Source organism: Aspergillus pseudoviridinutans (genome assembly GCF_018340605.1).
Source record: "Aspergillus pseudoviridinutans IFM 55266 DNA, scaffold_3, whole genome shotgun sequence".
Lineage (NCBI taxonomy): Eukaryota > Fungi > Ascomycota > Eurotiomycetes > Eurotiales > Aspergillaceae > Aspergillus > Aspergillus pseudoviridinutans.
This window is the reverse complement of record NW_025091283.1, coordinates 2,567,319-2,581,968: the sequence shown is the minus strand read 5'-3', so window position 1 is coordinate 2,581,968 and position 14,650 is coordinate 2,567,319. Positions and strand designations below refer to the sequence as shown.

At 49.4% G+C, this 14,650-nt stretch overlaps 6 protein-coding genes across 6 annotated transcripts; 2 read left to right on the top strand and 4 right to left on the bottom strand.

Annotated features, from left to right (window-relative positions):
- Window positions 1–2,212: 2,212 nt before the first annotated feature.
- Window positions 2,213–2,725, bottom strand: Asppvi_004623 (mitochondrial 37S ribosomal protein bS16m; the record flags this gene model as incomplete). The annotated part of the gene is made up of 3 exons (XM_043300571.1): window positions 2,213–2,254; window positions 2,313–2,508; window positions 2,649–2,725. 3 exons carry the CDS (start codon window positions 2,723–2,725, stop codon window positions 2,213–2,215), a joined length of 315 nt encoding a protein of 104 aa, XP_043156506.1.
- Window positions 2,726–3,165: 440 nt separating this feature from the next.
- Window positions 3,166–4,117, top strand: Asppvi_004622 (NADHX epimerase; the record flags this gene model as incomplete). The annotated part of the gene is made up of 5 exons (XM_043300570.1): window positions 3,166–3,177; window positions 3,230–3,338; window positions 3,406–3,471; window positions 3,532–3,626; window positions 3,686–4,117. The coding sequence occupies 5 exons, from the start codon at window positions 3,166–3,168 to the stop codon at window positions 4,115–4,117; spliced, it is 714 nt and encodes a 237-aa protein (XP_043156505.1).
- Window positions 4,118–4,443: 326 nt separating this feature from the next.
- On the bottom strand, window positions 4,444–6,974 carry Asppvi_004621 (WD repeat PLAP family protein; the record flags this gene model as incomplete). The annotated part of the gene is made up of 3 exons (XM_043300569.1): window positions 4,444–6,314; window positions 6,381–6,834; window positions 6,927–6,974. The coding sequence occupies 3 exons, from the start codon at window positions 6,972–6,974 to the stop codon at window positions 4,444–4,446; spliced, it is 2,373 nt and encodes a 790-aa protein (XP_043156504.1).
- Window positions 6,975–8,128: 1,154 nt separating this feature from the next.
- Window positions 8,129–9,442, top strand: Asppvi_004620 (WD40 repeat domain-containing protein; the record flags this gene model as incomplete). Its single annotated transcript, XM_043300568.1, has 6 exons — window positions 8,129–8,138; window positions 8,194–8,307; window positions 8,362–8,401; window positions 8,458–8,553; window positions 8,616–9,244; window positions 9,306–9,442. 6 exons carry the CDS (start codon window positions 8,129–8,131, stop codon window positions 9,440–9,442), a joined length of 1,026 nt encoding a protein of 341 aa, XP_043156503.1.
- A 396-nt stretch (window positions 9,443–9,838) lies between these two features.
- Window positions 9,839–11,447, bottom strand: Asppvi_004619 (putative RNA binding protein; the record flags this gene model as incomplete). The annotated part of the gene is made up of 7 exons (XM_043300567.1): window positions 9,839–10,522; window positions 10,591–10,657; window positions 10,716–10,791; window positions 10,864–10,901; window positions 10,965–10,996; window positions 11,263–11,328; window positions 11,409–11,447. The coding sequence occupies 7 exons, from the start codon at window positions 11,445–11,447 to the stop codon at window positions 9,839–9,841; spliced, it is 1,002 nt and encodes a 333-aa protein (XP_043156502.1).
- A 794-nt stretch (window positions 11,448–12,241) lies between these two features.
- Window positions 12,242–14,488, bottom strand: Asppvi_004618 (alpha-actinin, sarcomeric (f-actin cross linking protein); the record flags this gene model as incomplete). Its single annotated transcript, XM_043300566.1, has 4 exons — window positions 12,242–12,448; window positions 12,520–14,127; window positions 14,196–14,262; window positions 14,433–14,488. The coding sequence occupies 4 exons, from the start codon at window positions 14,486–14,488 to the stop codon at window positions 12,242–12,244; spliced, it is 1,938 nt and encodes a 645-aa protein (XP_043156501.1).
- Between the last annotated feature and the right edge of the window lie 162 nt (window positions 14,489–14,650).

Here is a 14,650-nt window from a genome sequence, read left to right as displayed (position 1 = left end):
CCTACCTTACACTCTGAGTCAGTAATCCGTATCGACTATACTCCGTACCTAGGATGAGGATGGATCGGGTCTGATGATGAAAGGAACGAATGACATCGAGGGGTTCTCTGATTGCATCCATAATTCATCCAGAGTGCGCAGGCCAATCAGGGACCGCGGATGGTGTAAGTGACTCGGCTAGACCCAACTCAGCTGAAGCGCGACCCAGCAAGTTAAATTGACACGACGCGCTATCAAGGGCCCATGAGCGTCGGTCGTCAGTTGGGCCTGAGAGTCTTAGACTGTCTGACGAGTACGGAGTACGAAAAGCAGAAAATTGACGGAGAGCATATTCATACTACAACTATGTCTTTGATGGACTTAGTGGAATATGGAGTGTAATGAGGGACATACCGAGAACAGCAAGAATGGTTGGGTGTCTTAGATAATCCACAGCGAACGGTCCGGATGCGAACATTAGGTACTAGTAGTATCTACCCCGTAAGATAGGGTTACTTATAGTCCGTCCTAGTCCAGGGCAGGCCGCAGGGGAAGTGCGTGTCCCATTAGTTGCAGAGGTCGTGCATAAAGGTGGAGCCCCGTGAATTATCACTTATCATCTCTGCCTGTTGCTTTATCTTGTAAACATGAGGTAACTACTCCGTACTGTTCCTCTCGCTCCTTGTCTAAAATCAATGACGAAGTACCTGATATGTCTCATCATTGAAGAACAAGGACGCTCGACTCTGGTTGTAGCTAAGCCATCTGTATAGGAACACTCCCTACGGGTATCCATCAGACTTTGTTATTACTCGCATGGACCTATGACGGACAATGATGGAATGATTTCATAAACAGATCGCCATATACATGATTATCTCACCAAGGTAGGAAAGTTGTTGTCGTCTGTTGATGACTCTGGATATCCTCAGTCAGACAGACATCCATGGAATGGTCTCATATCCATCGTCTCCCGTCTCCCAAATAGGGTCGGGAGCTCAGAAATTCATATCATGTGGATGATAATGAACCAGCAGACATGGGAACGACTGACAACGTAATCATAGACACATTATGAACTCTTATCAACTATGACTCCAAAGATTACCTAGATGTCTACTTCGAGCGTTACCCCTGGACCTTGCTGGGCTCTTCATGGTTATGTCCACAAAGGAATTCATGGCGAATGTGGCTTGCCCTGGACTCATGGAAAGCCCAAACTCTGATGTTGATCATCCAGTCTAGTCCTTCGCAACCACCAATCATCATACTGGCCCTACGCCTGTATCGCTACTTAGACGGCGTGTCCTCATCTTTTTAGGAGGGTGGCTATCAATCACACAGGGATTGGCTGTAAGGAGAAGGGGAATTCCTGGGGAAATTTGACAGAGTGGCCCCTGGCTCGCCTGCACTCTGGACTTTGGAACCCATTGGCTCAAGAGTTTCGATTATTTGACTATATTTCGATGTTCCATATGTTCCACCAAAAGCTTCATCGACAGGGATATACCTGTCATCAACGACAACAACCACAACCGGCTCTGGCCTGCCGACAGACTGTCACTTCAAACCAAAGCGTAACACATTCCTGTCAGGACACCACTCGGTTGACGTACGACTTACGAGTCTGGCGTCGACATCACAGTGCTTGGCTTTGCTTAGTCGCGTCGAGGAATGAAGGTAAGGTTGACCTCTCATTCCCAGGTGCCTTCTAGGCTTATACGGACCGTTCAGCAGCGTCAACAAAGAATGAGGCATGAAACGGCGAAAACCTTTTCAAAAAGAGATTTGTCTCTGGGAGGGGCAGCCCTAGGGACGGAAACGCAATAGGCTTGGGAAGGACCATTTCGACATTCTGACAGTGACAGCAAGATCACTCACAGACTACCCTAGACCTCGTGGCTTAGACCGCAGTCTGGTGTATCAGCCGATTCAGCGCGAGAAATTCAAACCTCAGGCACAAATTGGATGTACTCCCGGATCCCAAATATTGCATCAACCGATCGATTTATTCGTCGCAAATTAACCGAAACCCACGATCATATCCGCATACTGTACAAATAATGGTTTCAACCCAAGTATATTCCAGAAAATGACAATTCTCGTAAACGCCGTTTTGAATGCCAGAAGAGAGAATCGCTACCCCAACCACCCGAATCGAAGTATTCTCGATCTAAACAGAGCCGTCTCAACCGATTGAGCTCTCGAGCCTAAATAAACAAGAAGAGTCTGCTCATTCTTTTTGAGCATTAGACTTGGGTTGAACAAGGCCGGCCTATCATCGTCCCAGTCAGCGAAGAGCTTCGATTTTCTTGAGCTTGCCAACCACGTACCAAGTTCAATAACCGCCACACACCCTCGCTGGGCTGTGCACCAACACCAAGCCAGTACTTTGCCCGTGAGCGATCAAGAGAGACCTCTTTGAATGGTTTTGCGCGCCGAGCTTCCTCTTCGGATAGATTCGTAGGGCGCTGCGGAATAGGATTGTAGGTGCCAATGACTTCAAGGGGTTTCGAGTCTCGAGCGGACCTGCAGTGGAACAGTCGATTAGCAATTTCTTGACAGTCACTTGGTTGGCAATTGTGCATCAATCCAATCTAGATGTCGATGACAGGCAACCGAACAGTTCAAAGGGACAGAAAAAAAAGCACCAAAAGAAAGAGACCTACCGAGCCTGTGCAACAACAATGTTGTAAAATGGCTGATGCTTGTTGCCAAAGCGAGAGAGACGTATTCTGACGACCATTTTGACTGTTTCGAATCGTTGACCTTCGTAACCGACAAGCAAATAAAGCAACGCTGAGTCGAGCCTGCACTTTACTTTTGACTCCCGCGGATGTTCAGATTGAGCTACGGAGGATGTGTTATTCCGGACGTGCCGAAAAAGGACTAGTGCTGGTTGTGGAGAACAAAACATCGCGATGATGCAATGCGATTGACAGGCATGTATCTCTCTACGGAGTATATGAAAGTGTACTTCTCTACTGGTAGATTGTCCATCTTTACTATACCACACACCATAGACAGATATAAATATCCCTCTTGCACCTCCCCTACCCTAATCTGAGCTTCTAGCTATCATAACTGATTTTAAATTGACTTAATATCTCGCATTGTATGTTCCGCTCCGTTCTCGCAAAACGATATCTCCCCACAGCAGTTCGACAGTACAGTAGGACCGCCAGAATGTCGTTGAAGGTAGGTAGCATTTAACTCCAAACTATGCTACCTAGCTCATCGTATATTCCAGGCTATCTCAGCCAAAGATGCTGCCTCCCTCGATAAGGACTTGATGGAGATGGGCGGATGGTCCTTGGACCAGTTGATGGAACTCGCGGGGCTGTCCGTTTCACAGGCAGGCATGTGTTCACGCCGTGGGCAAACAATCAAAATAAGAAGAAGCAGAGGCTAACACACCTGCGATAGTCTATCGCCTTCATCCCCCAAGCGCTGGCAAGAATGTCCTTGTCGCTTGTGGCCCGGGGAACAACGGTACGCTTCATCCCATCCGCAACCAAGAGCTCAACGGCTGACGCTGACGCGCTTCAAAAGGCGGCGACGGCCTAGTAGCCGCTCGCCATCTGGCACAGTACGGCTATACACCCTCAGTCTACTATCCCAAAGAAGGGAAGAATGAGCTGTACCAGGCGAGCCACCCCCCGGGACCCCTCCCAATAGACCAATACTAATCATCTCGCATCAACAGCGCCTCAAAACCCAGCTACAAAACCTATCCGTCCCTTTCGTGCCAGACTTCACCGAGGCCCTCAAGTCCGCCGACTTCCTCGTCGACGCCATCTTCGGGTTCTCCTTCGGAGGTCCTCTCCGCGACCCCTTCCCATCCATCATCTCCCAGATCGAGTCGTCGTCAGTCCCTGTGCTGAGTGTCGATGCGCCCAGCTCTTGGGACATTCAGAGTGGTCCACCCAAGGAGGGTCCGGGATCCAAATTTATGCCCGAAGCGCTGATCAGTCTCACGGCCCCTAAGCCATGCGTGAAATATTACCGCGGCAGGCACTTTGTTGGTGGTCGTTTCTTGACCAAGAGTATCGTGGAGAAGTACGGATTGGATTGTCCTGAGTATCCTGGCATCGACCAGATCGTGGAAGTTGGTGTTGATGCCGAAGGGCGGCTATAATGGCTGCGCTGCGCTGCGCTGCTTATGAATTGCAACGCTGATACGGTTTCGAGTTTCGGAGGTCCTCTTTTTCTGCCCATCAAATCTTACGCCAGCGTTTCCATTGAGCACGACGTTATGTACGATGTGTATGGAAATTTGCATGATATAAATGCGCGCTCTTTATTGAATGCCATTCAAAAAGTCTATCGATCGATTCGAGCTGGCGTAGCATGACCATAGCCTCATAAATAATCAGTCCTCTGTCCTGAAGTCGCAAGACAAAATGCTTCCAATCGCGATGTCGTCCCGCAAAGCCTTCAAACCGTGCTGTGGTTTGTCATAATCTACAACATCGCCTCTCTAATCTCGCTAATGACGCCCTTGACCCGAGGCTCTTTCCCACTGCCGGAGCTTGACACCTTCTCCAGGATGCCTTTCACATCATAAATATCCCTCGCAGCACTCTTCACTTCCTCGCCTAGCGCCTTAACAAGAGTTCCTAGGGCGACAAGGGCACGATACACAGCTTCCGAATCCTTCTCGCTTGTGATTAGCTTGACCAGCTCCCCAACGAGCTCCAGACCCCGCTCAGATGACTCTGGAGCCGATTCTCTCCCTCCAGAGGTAAAGTAAACAGAGAAGTTTATGTAAAGTGTGGCCACCGCTATGGTGAGATTGCGATTCGGTGTTGTTCCACTGTTGCTCAAAGCTGACTTGACGACCGCGACAATCTGGTCGAACCTATTCACAGCCAATTGACGACCGGCGTCGGTCTCAAAAAGGTTCGCCAGCATTCGGATAGACAACATGGCATTGTTTACATTCAACGGTGGATCAAATATGCCACTCGCCTGAATCACAGAAACAAGATCTTTTCCATCGTAGTCTGCAGTGGCAACCAGGGGTGTTGCAGCCGCGAGCAAGCGGAGCAGGTCCAAGCCAGGTAGTCTGCTGGTGGCAGGCCACGTGGTTGCAACTCTAAGCAATGACTTCAGCCCAGCGTCCACTACGGGCGATGATTTGAGGGCAACGGAAGACTCCAGCTGACCGCACAGCGAAACTACAGTCTCCAACTCAGGAGGACTGAGGGATAAGTCTTTTGACCCGGAGGATGCGAGCTGGTCATTCAATTCCTGTAGTTTCTTGGCAATGATTTTGAGATTAGCAGTCTTGATGGAGAGATACGTCTTCTGAGGAAGGACCTTAGGGCGTGATTCAGGCAAAGAAGGCGTAGGGGGTGCCGCTGCTGCTGTGGCATCTCCAGGGCGATAACGCCTCTCCTGGCCCCAGGGATCAGCGCCGGTGGGCGCAGGTTCTTGAATAGATTGTCCAAGGGTTGCGCCCTGCGTGTTCTGCACAATGAACTGCGCGACTTGGTCTAGGTAACTCATAGGCAGCTCGTTATCTTGGATGAATTTAGTGGCCGCTTCGTATGGGTTTTGCGAAATATTGTATGGAAGCTTGAGGGAAGGCTTCCCATCCTCGACATCTACGTCGAAGACATAGTCGTAATCTTGTCCCATATATTCGATCTTTCTCCCACTGCTAGCAGCAGAATCAACCACCGTACCAACAGCAATCCATTCTTGCGAAGCAGCGGACCACGTGTGGGCCGTAACGCTGCCATCTGCTTCGCGAATCATTTGCACCTGACCTTCCTTCGTACCGGACTTCTGTTTGAGAAATTCAGGGCCTGGAAGCTTCTCTTTGTTGATCTTGCCGACTTGCTGTTCAGGTATTGCGGATTCCTTGACGGCTTTATCAAACTGTTGAACCACCTCCGGGCTTGCTACTCGCTCTTCATTTCGGCTGAAAATCCGCGTAACACGATCACTGGCACCTGTAACAATATCGCCGGTCTCTTTGCAGGCAGCAACGCCCCATACTGAGATTGCAGGATGGGTAATTGTCTGCACACACTGTGTGCCATTCCATACTCTTACGGTTCGATCTTCTCCGGAACTGACCAGCTCGCCTGTCGGCAAGACATCCAACGAATATACGAAGCTTTCGTGACCAAGAAGCTCAGCAACCAGCTGCCCCTGCAAGGTGAACAGTCGAATGACTCCGTCATTGCTTGCGGAAGCGAAGTGTGCGCCTGAGGGATGTGAAGCAGGAAGCTTACACAGAGCTCTAACGACATCGCGAGAATCCTTAATGCTCTTAACAAGGTCTCCTGATGTATTGAAGATCCGTATAATCTTGTCGGCACAGCCTGGTCAAAGTATGAGCACGTTATATCTTTATCTGGCACATGAAGGGAAGGAGGCGATAGACGCACCGGTAATGATCGTGTTCTTATCATAGGCCAGAACAGCCCAGACACTGCCTTGGTGGCCCTCCATGACCACTTCACATTCCCATTTACCGACTCTCCACAGCCTCGCAGTCGAGTCCCAACTGCCGCTTACCACCCAACCTCCCTCTGCGCACACGTCCAATGCACAGACGTTGTGACCATGGCCCAGGAGCATTGCGTCAGCATTGTCGTCAGCAGTTTTCCCGGGTTGCCTTGCTTCTATTATCGTATCCTGGCCGCCAGAAAGTACAAGACCTTCAGGAAAGTCGGATGTTGGTGGGTAGTAGGCTACAGCGTTGATGAAGGCCGAGCCGTGGGCGGATATGGTGGAATCATAAACAGGCGGCGGGGTAGATACCAGCTTCCACAGCCGAACGGTCGCATCTCGAGAAGCCGAAATTACTACATTTGGATTCGGATAGGCCACGGCGCGAACCTGAAATTGAGAATCAAGACAAGAGTCAGCAGCTGAAAAGCATGGTGATTGCCATTTGCGGTGACCAGAGTCATTGTCGGGGACGTTCTTACATCATCGCCGTGGCCCTCCAAAGAAGCGGAGATCTTGAAGTCAGGCATACATAAAGGCTGCTACGGCAGAGCTCTGTGGGGAGGAGGCAACAAGCAGGGTAGGAAAGAAATTGATGAGAACGTTCTCTTCCAAGGTAAAGAGATCGTAGGATCGATAGTCCTCTTGTTGGTAGGCACTCAGTTCACGGTAACCAACAACAACAGCAGGTGCGGAGAACAGCATGCATCATATCATGTGGGCGGTGAAAGCCAGGTACATGTGACAAGAAGATACTAGAATTGATTTCAGGGGTAAGACTTCACCATCACAGCTTTGGTTAAGCATGATTCATTATTTGATAGATACATTACAGTAGTAATCCTAAAGCTTGTCAAATTAGTCTACAACTGGCAACGGAGCATTTATCATTGGTCACTAGATGTTACTTGCGCATAGTAGAGACGCGGTATATCTGTACTTAGATGAAATACATCCTGTGAGTGAAGAGAACCAGTGGAGAAGGTCAAATACATTTCCCTTTACCTAGAGCTCCATATGAACATCGGTGAGCAAGAGTAAGCCAGACTACATCATGAAACGACATCATGTACGATGCATCTTACTATTTGTCCAGCCCAGAAGTCGAAGGATACACGTCACGTGCCAGTCCTTTTTACTGCTTCCAGTCTAGCGTGAGCAATCGGAGATTTTGAACGAAACTCCGACAATTTGGAGTATCAACGAACGGAGCTATCAGGACAGGAAGACTAACTTGCTCGACTCAGTATCCCTCGAAACTCCTGTCTTGCTTCTTTGGAGTCGGAGTCTTTCCTTTGTTTGCTTCCGTTAGCTGGTCTGATAAAGTACTTAGCTACTTAGCTACTTCTGTGTACGGTTGGGATTACTACTGGGCAACTTTTCATAAGTTTTCTTTCTCTTTTCCGATTGCCTCATCACGATTACCCCGCCAATCTATATTGATGATTTGATGAAATTGACGATTACTTCCCTGTATCATTACCTATATTGATTCTTGACGTCTGTCTGAAGTCTTCTATGACCTGTCAATTCATGCTTTGATCGTTGATAGGCAGTTTCAAGCCTATGTCCAAGCATTGATCACCATCCTCTTCACGGCCGCACCAACCTTGAAAGCAAACAACCAATCACCACTAAGCGAACAGACACAGATTCGATAATATTGGCCATTCAAACATTCAAGATGGCCTCAGGTAAGCTTTCTCAATTCAGAGAGCTTTTCTTCAGCTGTGTGTTGACGATAAATAGATATCCCTAAAGTTGTGCCCTTGACCTGCCATGGACACTCTCGTCCAGTGCCTCATCTGAACTTTTCCTCTCTTGTAGAGGACGATCAGTACTATCTAATTTCTGCTTGCAAAGGTACCTGTTTTCGCCCCAATGTTGCATCGTGGCTAAGCTAAGATTCTCTGATAGACAACAACCCGATGCTCCGGGATGGTATTACTGGTGACTGGTTAGTGGTTGTCGCTTTTATCGTTACCAATTGCTTGACTAAGACTTACCCCTCAGGATTGGCACTTTCCTTGGCCACAAGGGAGCTGTATGGCAAGCTCGTCTTTCGACGGATGCCAACATTGCAGCAACTGCGGCTGCAGATTTCTCCGCGTATGTATTAGCATTCCTCGTACTGCGGAAGCACCAACGGGACTGCTAACACTAATCCACAGGAAGGTGTGGGATACTCATACTGGTGAATGCTTGCACACCCTCCAGCATTCGCACATCTGTCGAGCGGTGGCATTCCCGATTCAATCGTCCCCTCAAATTCTGGCCACCGGAGGCTTCGAGAAAAAGCTACGTATTTTTGATCTGACACGTAGCGGTGGTAGTAACAGTTCATCGCCCACGTCCCCATCAGCCGCAGAGAACGGCAACGGGGCTAGTGCAATCACGAGCTATGAGATTGGGCCTGGCGTGCACGGAGGCACGATCAAGTCCATCGTCTGGAATCAAGACTACAACATCCTCACGACAGCTGCAGAGGATCGGAAAATCCGCTGGTGGGATCTTCGTTCTCGCCACCCTGTCGTCGAGTACGTTGTCGAAGGCACGATAGGTAGCTGCGAGCTCAACACCCTCGCCACTCGACCCAATGACCCCGGTATCCTAACCGTCGCGGCCGGAAAGAGTGTCTACCTCTTCGATGGTGTCACACCCGGGCGGCTTTTGAAGAAGATGGACTTTCGATACGAGGTCGCTAGCGCCGCTGTGAATAATGATACTGGCCGATTGGTCACCGGCAGTGCTGACGATACCTGGGCTCGGGTGTACGATCTACGCACCGAAGAAGAGCTCGGTATGTGCATAGGGACCTTCCATCTTCTAAGACGTATGGCCACGCTAACCTGCAATCTTAGAGGTCCAAAAGGGTCACCACGGCCCAATCTGGTCAGTCAGCTTTTCTCCTGATGGCAAGCTCTACGGCACAGGAAGTGAAGATGGAACAATCAAGCTCTGGAAAGCATGCAGAGAGCCCTATGGGCTGTGGCGGTAGATACAGAGGTTTCTGCGCCTATGGAAAGGTTTCCCAGCCTACAGTGACCCTTGCTCCCACGAGACGAGGTCTGTGTTCAATACTGGCTATCCGTTGACTCATTTGGGTCTCGCGACTCCTATGCTCGCCACGTGTCAAGTTTATAATCTGCATATAAACCGGGGCCTTTCGAACACCTACCTTTACAATGCAGACTTTGAACCGCGGATCGAGATAATGTACCAGTACTGCATGATGCATGCGAAACCAGTTGTCTCATATTACACGCCCAGCGTCAAGGAAAACTGCGCACATGAAGATGTTCCAATCTGGTTGAGTTGAGAAATACAAAGAGCAAGAAAAATCGAATAGAACGCCAAGTCACCCTCCTTATTCCTCCGTAATGTAGGTAACGTCCTATTCAATCATATCAACATCGTCATCACCAGCCACAGCGGACGTAGCTGGGGCAATCTGCTGAGGCTCATCTGGCACAATCTCTTTGTCAGCAGCGCCAGCACCCGCATTTGCGCCTCCCCAGTAATCATCCATCTCCTGATCAAGCTCTTCCTGTGTCTTCTTAGGTCTGGCGTTAGGGTTCCGGCGGCCCTCGCCTCGGTTCCTATCATCTCGCCGCTCCCCTTGCCGTCTGCCATTGGTGGTTCGTCGGACTGGCGATCGCTGTCCCGGCACGTACCGGTCAATGTGCTCCGGGGCCGGCTTCGAAACGTCGCTACGGCGGTAGCCTGCGCCACCGCCAGGGCGACGGCCCCGGCGACGACGTGCTCCGCCTTCGGCATCACCATTCTCACTTCCGGGGCTCAAGCTTCGGGCATCGCGAGGCCGCTCGATGCGATCAAAAAGACTTCCCTTAGGGCGTTCGACATTGTCAAATGGGTTGCGGTCCCGTTTTCCACCGCCGGAGGCGACTAGTGTCAAACGGATAGGCTGCCCTTTAGCATTTGCGCCATCGAATTCCGAGATTGCCGTTCTCGCGTCGTTCGCACGGTTGTAGGTAACGTAGGCAACACCTTCGGAGCGCCCAGCCCGGTCATAGACGAGAGACAGATTTGAGATAGGTCCGATCCGAGTAAACAGATCCTAAACAGAGAACTCATCAGCTAACTGATCAAGCGCCACATGTCATATGCTCTTTGATCGGTTCTTACCTCCAGATCGCTCTCCGTAATGTCGTAGTGAAGGTTCTCAACGCGAATCTTTGCTCCGGTGGACGCGCTGCGTCAGGAGTTAGTCACAGCCACAAAGTCCTTCAGCAGTAAAATTCAAGCCAGACATACCGATCGGGCGAAGGGGAGTAACGGTCACCGCGTGGACGTCGGGGGCCACGAGCAGGGCGGGCTGAAAGAAACCTGTGTTAAAAACAAAAAAGAGGAACGAAAATCCCCCGTGACAATTGCCACGAAGCCAGGTTTAAAACGCACTGTCTCTGTCGTCGTCAAATCTGTCGTGGACCCAATCACTGTAAATGTAACGCTATCAGTAAACGCGGATTCCATATTGTGGGTTTTGCGGGGCCAATTACAGATCTAAGTCGACTCGCTCTTCTCTGTAGGACTGTTGTGACGCAAAAAGAGAGACAAGGTCAGCTGGAAATCTAAATATGCAGTCTGGAAACGGCTCCATCAATCTGCGGCTTCTTTCGCGTGCATTGAGGCCGTGTAAGACAGGACGACAAGACCAACGACAGCTGTACTGATCATGTTGCGATAGGGAGGTTCGAAAGGAGAGGAGGGAGGACCTAGAAGCTCGAAAAGTAGGAGGTCAGCGCAGCTGACCTGGGAGAGTGATGGTTTGTTTTGTCAGACGATATATGGACGGACCTTTTTCACGCCATCACGGCGACGACCTTGACCTTGAGGAGGACGGCGACCTCTATTCTGTTTCTGCTATACAGTTTTTCATATTAGCAAACAAGTGAAGCTTCTTCGGTGCGCGCAAGGTGAGAAAAAAATATAGGAGGCCTTACAGGGCGTTCAGCAATGATCTCATCGAGACTACGGTCCATCTTGGACACGGCGGAAGACCAGGCTATAAAGAGCTAGACGATAGAGGTTGGATAATATGTTAGAAGCAATAGGTGAAAAATGTTCGTAAATTGGTGTGTCTGACGAAAGATTGTTGGTAGTTGTATCAGAAGTTTGAGCTGCGACTGAGACCAGAAATAAGCCTAGGTCATGTGATTCTAAGGTGTATACTCAACGCCCAAAGTTGAGATCTTAACAGTATGGATGAGATCCACCAATAACCCAAGTTAAGGGTGAATTGAGGAATTGTAAGCATCATATAGTCAATAGCAGAAAGGAAAAAACCAGACGATCACGAAATTCGAGGTTCAGAGCGAACTCATTACGCTGATCCTCCTTCTGTGGGAGCGCTGCTTTCAAAGATGTTTCAATCGACGTACAACCAGATGCTAATTTATCGTACGTACACTTTGATCCAAACCTGTTAAACGTCAAAAGGAGAGTACCTAGCAGAAATATTTCTACTCATCAATTACTTTACTTTGACTTGAATGGTGGTATACATGKCAGGAATCGCGTACAGCTCAAACAAGACGAGAAAACGCAGCATGCACTGACGAAGGAGAATAATAATCATGCAAGACAAGAGGTTAGAAACAGAAAAAAATCAATGCTTCATGTCCTGTATGCATGATTGAGACTGTCACTCATCGAAAGACCAAGACCCCTTTTCGCTCCGCCAAACTCCAGTAACAACCCACGAGGAAAAACCAAGTAAAAAGGATTGAAGGCAAAAGTAAAGGCAATCTGAAACGGAAATTGCTGTAGATCCAATTTAGTGGTCGCCGTTGACAGAGGAGCTATCTTTGTTCTTGTTGTTATGCTCCATCATCTTTTCCATGAAGCTAATATAGTCATACTTGGGAAGGTCTCGATCTTCCAGAAGATCTGGACCTTGATGTAGCGGCATTGTCTGAACAAGGTGCTCAATGACTTCATCCGGAATGAGCGAGTGGCGGAGATCGAGCTCTGTGACATAGGGCTGCAAATTGATCAGTTAGCAAGGATTCTCAGCAACTGCTGCGGAACCCCTCAGGCTGTGGAGGTACATACCTTGCCATCCGCAACCTCGCGGAAGCTTTGAAAGACCTGCTCTGCAGTATGCTGATCTTCCGTCACGCTGACCATGAAGTGGATGAACTGCTCAAAGCTGACGCCAGCATTCTGCGCTAGCCTGGCCGGCCCGCAAGTTTCGACGTAGACCTGGTGCATTTCTTCCTCGTCGTATACGAGTCCAAGACTAGCGAGGGCTGCAGAGAACTCGAGCTCGTGAAGTGTATTCGATGAATCACGGTCAAAGTGTCTAAAGACAGATTCGAACTCTTCCAATTGGATCGGGGTCAGGTTGGTCATATTGCGGGCAACTAGCTGGTTCTCGAGGAACGCGAGCTTCTTGGAGATACTTGATTTGACTAAGCTCAGCTCGTAAGAAAGTTCATCTAAGGTATATGTTGTGAAGTCGTTCTCCTCAATATTCGCTTCGACGCACTGTTCGTCAAGTTCCGCAATGGTTTCTAAGAAAGCGTCGAGTGGAGGGAGATTGTCATTGAGTCTCTTGACATGCTCTAATTGGTCCTCTACATCGCCGTCAAGACCAGAAATAGCAAGAGACAAGGTCTTTAGTGTGAGTGCAAAGTCATTAGCCTTGTCCGCGAAGGATCGGCGTAGAGCGTTCTTGATGTCCCGAATGGTCTCGTTGATGAGCTGGCTCCGCTCGTGCTCATCACGAGTCAATAGCTCCCATTCCTGGTCACAGACTTCGAGGCGTAGCTCTTCCGGCGGATCGTACGGACGAAGCCGATAGGTGCTGAGTTTGGTCTTGATATTACCCAGTAAAGCAGCAAGGTCTGATTTCTCGGCGACCCATCGTCGTTTCTCGTTTCTCTTGTATAAGGAGAACTGGCGAGCCTGTTCTTTAGCGTCTTTGTAAGTTCCCTCGAACGATGCATTCTTCCATGCTTCGCGCTGAGCTCTAATTAGACGCAAGAGCTCTTTCATCCTCCGTTCGTATGAGTTCTGCATCTCCCAGGCACCATGCATATTGTTGATGAATTTCTCAACTCGCCGACCCGCATTTTCCACCCTTTCCAGTTGAGAGAAGGCATGGAACCAATAGGCGATATAAGTCATCAGCGACCGTTCGTCAGGTTTTGCAACGTCACAGACGTCATCAACATCCAGCAAATCAGGAATGCCAATCTCATTCGCCGCAATATCGAACGCTAGCTTCATGTTCCCGCGATGATCATTCTTATCCAGGGCGTCGAAATCGATCAGATCCGGTCGGTGGATATCGAGGAGAGCACAGAAAGCAAGACCGTCATTCCAGCTGGTGGAGAAGTCGCGGACTTCTACCTCCTCGTAGCAAGCGGTCTTTCTCTGGCACCACAGCAGAAGACCCTCCTTAGCAGTCATGCCCTCCGCGTTGATGTCGCTGATAGTGAATCTCAAGATAAGCGTCCATATCAGACCCAGAATAATCTTCCGATTACCATCGACGATATCCTCCGCTCCGATATTCGTCATCTGAATCCGCCTCCCCCTGATGAAGTCAAGACTCTTGTTGACATTTTCGAATTTTTGCACGCGAAGCTTGGGCTTGGAAGCATAACGGCCGAGTGATTCTCCGCCGAGGATTTCGAGCAGGTGGATGAGGATAACCTAGGAGAGTTGACCGATCAATGTCTGGATTCTCAGACTCGGCTTTCGGGAGGTAGGAGGAGACTCACGCCATCGGAAAGGTCGATTACAAGGTCATCGATCAAGATGCCTCGAACCTTGATCTTGTCATTAAGCCTACGGGGGCAGGAGTTTGTCAGCCAGGGCAGGTTCGACGCCGAAATCGAGCGTTGGGAAGTGGACAGATCGCTATCAAGAAGAAACTATCCAGCGAACGAGGGGCACCACCGTCTCAATCAAACAATAACAAAGGACCAGTGAGGGGGGGAATCGGAGCATATACCAACCATTTAGTAAAAGTTTTCTGCTGTACATTAACCCAGGACTTTTCAACTGTCAACATGATGAGTGATTGAAAGAATCGAGTACATCCAGGGCAGTCGGTTCTATGGAGTTTCTTTTTTCTTCCTTGAGCCTGTCAGTGACACGAACAGACGATAATCAATCAAAAATAGATTGGGGAAGCACCTAACAGTACCTAACCTGTAGGAGGGATACCCGCTCT